The 6,457-nt window shown below is 32.6% G+C and overlaps 1 protein-coding gene across 1 annotated transcript; it reads left to right on the top strand.

Annotated features, from left to right (window-relative positions):
• The first annotated feature begins 988 nt into the window (after positions 1–988).
• On the top strand, positions 989–6,197 carry LOC134251294 (uncharacterized). The gene is made up of 4 exons (XM_062733687.1): positions 989–1,145; positions 1,354–1,514; positions 1,634–1,731; positions 5,715–6,197. Exons 1-4 carry the CDS (start codon positions 1,043–1,045, stop codon positions 5,944–5,946), a joined length of 594 nt encoding a protein of 197 aa, XP_062589671.1. The 5' UTR covers positions 989–1,042; the 3' UTR covers positions 5,947–6,197.
• The last annotated feature ends 260 nt before the right edge of the window (positions 6,198–6,457 follow it).

Below are 6,457 nucleotides of genomic sequence, written 5' to 3'. Positions count from 1 at the left end.
AAGAAAGTCAAAAATGAATATTAATATTGAGAAATACACAATTTTGTTCACCTCATATTTCTCACTTTGTATATGCTTGTATTAATTGTGTTAATTTATGTTATGTTATTCATGTTCATGACTGTATGCCGACATGGTAATTGTCAATAAAGTGAATTGAATTGAATAATCAGCTATGTCCACAGTTCAAAGTGTTTTTTAAAAAAAAATGATATTTAGATAAAAATAAATTTCAAAGCAGGTTTCTATTGAGTATTACCCTGAAACGATCTTGCAATGTGTGAGACATTTAAATATTCTACCAAAATTTTTGAAGATCATAAGGGATTACCAACTTCACAATTTTATGGAATCAGACTAGGAAAAACAGAATTTATTTTCCCTGAACATAGTTTAAATTAACTCATAATCGCTGAAAATATATAGGTTGCCACATTTGTAAAGATGAAAGACGTAAATAAATATAAGTATATTCCAACAATAAAAAAAATATAATTACAGTAAACGGTAAGGTGAAAATATGTAAAAACCGGTTTAAATACATAGTTCTGATGCTGAAAGTTCTAAAATAACTGTTTCTTTATATTATGTTGGAATTGTGAGAATGGGCAACCATTTTCCATTAAAAGTACAATACAGAAAATACTGAATGAAGATATATGCGAAAGAGTTGTTACCCTTAGCAAAATTTCTAAAAGATTAGGTTGACCTAGTGCCACAGGGATGGGAGATGACCAGACGAAATGTATTTTTATTTCAGTCAAAAGATCAAGCCCAAAATCTAGGATCAAGCCCAAAAGTGTTGCAAGCAATTTATTCTTGTGAGCAGTCTTTACTTATGGACCCTTTCAGTTTAAATTCTAGTTGACAGCGGAACTCATGTGAGCAAGGTCAATGACATAGAGTTGTTAAGTTAACTAAATTGTTGTAATCTAATCGATAAATTTATTTACAGACAATACTAATGTGTCTTTGCCTACTGCTAGTCCAAAGAGGCAATGGAAGCTTCCCGTTTAGGAACACAGACAAGGAGTGCCGAACTATGCTTCCCTCTATGTTACGATCACCCCCGAGGAAGGACAAAAACCTATTTAAAGTCGCTGTTAGTGACACAATTTACCATGAAGCAATGCATCACATTCAGGGTATAAAAATAAGTTGTCCAAATATGGTCACATTTTAAATCGAAACAAAACTGTTTATACCAATTTACTTAAAAGCTTGATGAGAGTAAAATTAAATTAGCGTTTGAAGGTTCAAAACGAATTTAATTTTCAAATTGTCTCTTTTTATAACCTTAAAGAGGACCATTCTATTCATCTAAGAATACTGTCTTTTTTTATTTTCTTGCAGTAAGTGTAGAAAACAAGACAACCAGCCCGATAATAGGAGTACTATTACAGCCCAGGTTGAGCGGATGTGAGGGACCGGATGTCGATCACAACGTGGGAGAGTTCGAAATGATTGTCGGAAATGATTACTTCAAATTTCTCAACTGCAGAAGAAATCCAAAGGTAACTCACCAAGACATGTGAAGAATCTTGATTCTGTGTTACATTTTTACTAGTTTAGGATGTCTATCGCTATATACTGGTGTGCGGATTTGCTCACCTTTTGTCTCTTCCTATTTCAGGGCGCGGTTATAACCAAACACTGGACTGGTAAACCTTATCAAGGAAAAATAGAAGTCAATTTTATCATTGCCAACACCAAGAGAAAGTTGAAATTTAGGTATTTAACATTTGATATGAGATTAAACAATAAAAAAAAAATATTATTGCTAGGTTTCGGGGAGGGCTTGAAGATTTTCCAATGATATTGTTCTTCATTTTACCTTCTTTTTAATTTTATCTCGGACAAAAACATTGGAAATGTAAATATATGAAAATATACGTATCTATACTGCATTTAAGTGGAAGCTTATTTTGATGTAGTGCAGTGTTTGGGAACTATTCGTATTTTGTATAAACTTGGATCATCAGTTACAGCAAATTGTATTTTGCATTTCATTAGTACGTCTCGCTCTTTAGGTAGAAATCGTCTTGTTTGCCATATAAAGATGCATAGGAGATTAAATCAAACTATAAATTGTCAATAGTGTCGCTGATATATTTTAAAGATAAACTTGAATAAGATATCTCCTGTATTTTTTTTTAGTATTTTTTGAAATATTTGTTTTGAAAGCAAAAAAAAACACCCTCCCTAAATTCAAAGATCTCCTTCCATTTAAAAGCTTATCTACACCCGAAAAACTGCTTTAATTGTATATAAAAAACATTTTATACTTTTTAGCTTTCGTTTAGTTGTGAAGGAAGTTGTTTTGTGGTCTAAAGTACATTTGATGGTAATAATATTTACCCCAATTAAATCAAAGACCCATGTTGTTTGGAAACAGCGTTAACTGGGCATCGAGTTTGGTTCCTCTCCATTTAACAAGTATGGAAAATTCACAATCTCCATCGACAATCAAAGCACACAATACAATAAAATTCATCTTAAATCTTATATATGTAGGGCACTTTTGAATACAGGAATTTTATATCAAAATTTGTAATACAGTTAAAATTTTGGAGACCTAATTTATGATCCATTTACATTTTAACCCCTCAAAGATTTTAACAGCTCGACGTTCGAATTTTATTCTTGAAAATGGAGAATATCTAGTTATTAAATTTCAAATATAAAGGCTAAAAATGAATCTGCATGCATAGAAAACGAAGACATTGACATTTTAATTTTGTCGAGGGAAGCAGAACAGAACACACACTGCCAAAACCCGAGAATTATCCAGACTGTTTTGACAAAATTAAAACGTCAATGTCTCGGTCAGAACTATATTCTTAAAAATTTAGTTTAAATGTCTTCAATATTCATGTAAGGGTACGGGAGACACCTTATACGCAGTCTTCCGAATGGCGAAGTGGTTCAAGTTTTTTTGGTCTAGAATCGCAGTTTAAGGAGTTCACCATTACTTTATTTGTTTGTATATCCACTACACTATCTACTACGTTCTCGGCGAGAACGGACCGTATCGGTGAGTGTTGGTACAAATAAGATAACATGTTGCTCAATAACCAGAAGTGCAGAATGCATGTCAAAATTTGCAGCCTTCCAAGGCTACTGTGTTTGGCGCCAAATAGGAGTCATATGAAATGAAATTCGTTGAAACAAAACAAATCGGGAAAAGAGCAAAAACTGACTTCTTAATACAAGGTCGATAGGATTAGGTGCCATAGAGGAGTAAGCGCCCTCTGTCGACCGTTCACACCCGCCTCCGTGTGCCGAGGCCAGTAAATGGAAAAATCACTCGTTCAGATTCCAAATTTGATTTCAAATCTTAAATGTTAAAAAGCACTCGTTGGGAATATAATGGCCTAAAAATATGTATGAAATTCATTTAATTTAATTATAGACTGTAATTGCTGAAATAGTGTTGGTCATATATTGTAGAATGTGAATATTGAAGACATTTAATTCAATTAATTTTAATAACATATTGTTGACCATAGGATTTGCGAAATGTTGAATTTAAACAATATTTCTACTTTGTACACGTGCTCTAGCGTATCGAAAATACTGGGATACACACACTACTTAATTTTAAGAGGTCCTTGTTTGTTCTGCTTCTAGTTTGAACTGTTTTAATGAATGTAAATTATCCGAATAAATCATCATGATTCCGAAACTACATAAAAATTCTTACAAACAAAGATACATATCGGATTCAGTAAACGTTCTACCAAGCCTCTTGTTTTACTTCTCACAAAGATATTAACAGTGGTAAAGGAGGAACTTGAAGAGTACCGTTCAACAATGTATTCGAGAAGTGGTGTAAATCAGATATGGATGTCAAAAATTCGAACGAACTTTTGGAACATTTGAAATCATAAATTCTTTCCAAAACCAACAAAATAAAAACTCATGACTTTTCGACTATATAAACTACGGCGCCGCTGGAGGGCCCGGTAAAAAAAATATTTTTATTTGTTCAGACAAATATTCGTTCGGATAAACAACTATTCCGGACAAATTAGAAATTCGTTCGGACGAATAAGAAATTTGTTTGGACAAATAAGTTATTTGTTCGGACAATTTAGATATTTGTTCCTTTTGGACGAATTAGTTATTTGTTCGGACGAAAATATTTTTTTACCTGGTCCTCCAGCGGCGCCGTACTGTCTATCTAATTTCCGAACAAATTAATTCGTCCGAAAATTTCTAATTTGTCCGAACAAATATCTAATTTGTCCGAACAAATAACTTATTTGTCCAAACAAATTTCTTATTCGTCCGAACGAATTTCTAATTTGTCCGAACAAATAAAAATATTTTTTTACCTGGCCCTCCAGCGGCGCCGTATAAATTGATTGTAAAATTTTGCAAAATTAATAATTCTCTGAGAAAATGTTTGTGTAAAAGTATCTTACAACATTCCTTTTGAAAGGTTTAGAATAATTTTCTATATAATGTTAATTAAAAAGTTATATAAAGAATTAACTTTGGTCTTAAGTCGTAAGTACTTTTGTAAAACGGGTCCCAGGCCTTTTGATATCATCGACAGCTGCTTTTTTTTTTTTTTTTTTTAAATGAAAATGGAACTCGTAAATTTACTTACCTTGTCATTGATCATTTGCAAAATTACTTTATTAAAAAATTTTGATTGTACACACAAAAACTTTGAAGTTGATATAAAAAAGATGCTCGAGTTTCTGATTGAGAATATCTATGTGTGAAGTGTTTGGAGACCAGATCTTACAACAATCTAATTCTCATGGGTACCAATTGCGCACCGTTATTAGCAGACTTATTTTTTATTCATATGTAGCAGAATGTCTTCAAAATCTTTTACTTGAAAAGAAGAAAATACTTGCTTTGGCCTTCAACTCGACATTCAGATATATCGACGACGTATTATCAATTAAAAATAGTTATATCCATTTTAATGTCGACACGATTTGAGCTTGAAATATAAGATACCACAGACTGACACAGAGTCTGGCAAATCTGTTTCATATTTGGATCTTTTACTAGAAAAAGACGTTATTAGTTTGCTTACAATAAAACTTTATGATAAACGTGATGACTTTAACTTTTCAATGGTCAAATTCCCTTACTTATGCAGCAACAAACCTTTGTCAACTGCATATCAAATTTATATATCTTAAAGTTAGTTGATTCGATACAGAAGAGCATGTTCTACGTATGAATATTTTCTAAACATATTGATGAAGCAAGAGTATCATCTTGCCGTTAGTTCTATGGTAAACACAACGATCTTATCAGTAAATATAAATTTTCATTAAGTCAGATATCGACTGAACTTGTTCATAATGGTTGTTGGGCCATTATTTACACACTGAGTTTTTTCACGAATGTGTCCTTTTTTCCCTAACATGACAATGGCGGATGTGAATAGTTGGCATGGGATAGTTACTACTCCATGCATCTGATCCCACCTCTGATGTTATGGAGGTCTGAGTTTGATCCGTTCCCATTTTGTAATATTAAATGAACTTTCGAGCTCAGATACTTTACGTTTTATCTGCATATTTCATTAAATGGACTTTGAAGTTGATGACTGTTTGTTTCCATATTTCATTTCATTAAAATATAATCCTTTGCAAATCAGTCATATTCTTAATTGATATTTCGATGTTTTAAGGTGCATATGCCAGTTAGTTCTCCCTCATATTTTACTTTTGTTTATTTTTCAGAGCCACCATCATAAGCAGCTATGGTAAACTTTATGTAGATAACGATAGTGAGGAGATTCGGTACGTGGCCATAACAAGCAATGACCAGGACGATTCAAAGGAGTGTCCAAAACTCAAAGCACTTCCACAAATTGCCGAAAATGAGGCTATATCATACCACAAGAGCAACATGTTTAAGTTATCTATTCTTTTTTATATTTTGTTTTTCATAACAAGGTATTTGATAACATGATTTGGACATTGTTCTAAAATACCTACTTTTCTCTGTATGAATTAATTCCTTTTTCGAAACGAATAATTAATACTTTACCTAAACATTTGTACATGTATCCAGTTCTTTTATATACCGGTATTTTAAAGAAAGATAACTTGCAGATGGATGCATTTCAAATCGGACCGATTGCTTTTGGGGCAATCAAAGGCTTTTGTCAGAGTGTTCAACTGGGTAATGCTGCTTTCCTGCGGCCAAATTAAATTTACGAGCGAAAAATATGTGAAGCCTCTTTGAGACAAATCAAATACCTTAAGTTAGATAAACGAAGCGTATTATAGTTCAACTTTCCGGATATGCTGCTTTCAAACGGGAACTTTGATTGCGCCGCCTATCGCCGTAATTGAGTTAAATCTTTAATATTTGTCCAATGAAAATAGCTGTAACATACGTAATCAATATGACGTTTGAAACAATATGTCGACCTCCATGCAATTTGATGTGGAATATATCCAAACAACTTCATACAGCT

This window comes from Saccostrea cucullata, unplaced genomic scaffold (genome assembly GCF_032062105.1).
Source record: "Saccostrea cucullata isolate Sc308-1 unplaced genomic scaffold, CSIRO_AGI_Scuc_v1 ctg272, whole genome shotgun sequence".
Classification (NCBI taxonomy): Eukaryota; Metazoa; Mollusca; class Bivalvia; order Ostreida; family Ostreidae; genus Saccostrea; species Saccostrea cuccullata.
This window is presented reverse-complemented; position numbering and strand designations above follow the sequence as displayed.

Coding starts and splice junctions, on each gene's coding strand:
- LOC134251294 (XM_062733687.1), top strand. CDS start 1,043: ATGCTTCCCTCTATGTTACGATCACCCCCGAGGAAGGACAAAAACCTA. Junction 1,515..1,633: donor ACTGCAGAAGAAATCCAAAG/GTAACTCACCAA, acceptor TTCCTATTTCAG/GGCGCGGTTATAACCAAACA. Junction 1,732..5,714: donor AAGAGAAAGTTGAAATTTAG/GTATTTAACATT, acceptor TTTATTTTTCAG/AGCCACCATCATAAGCAGCT.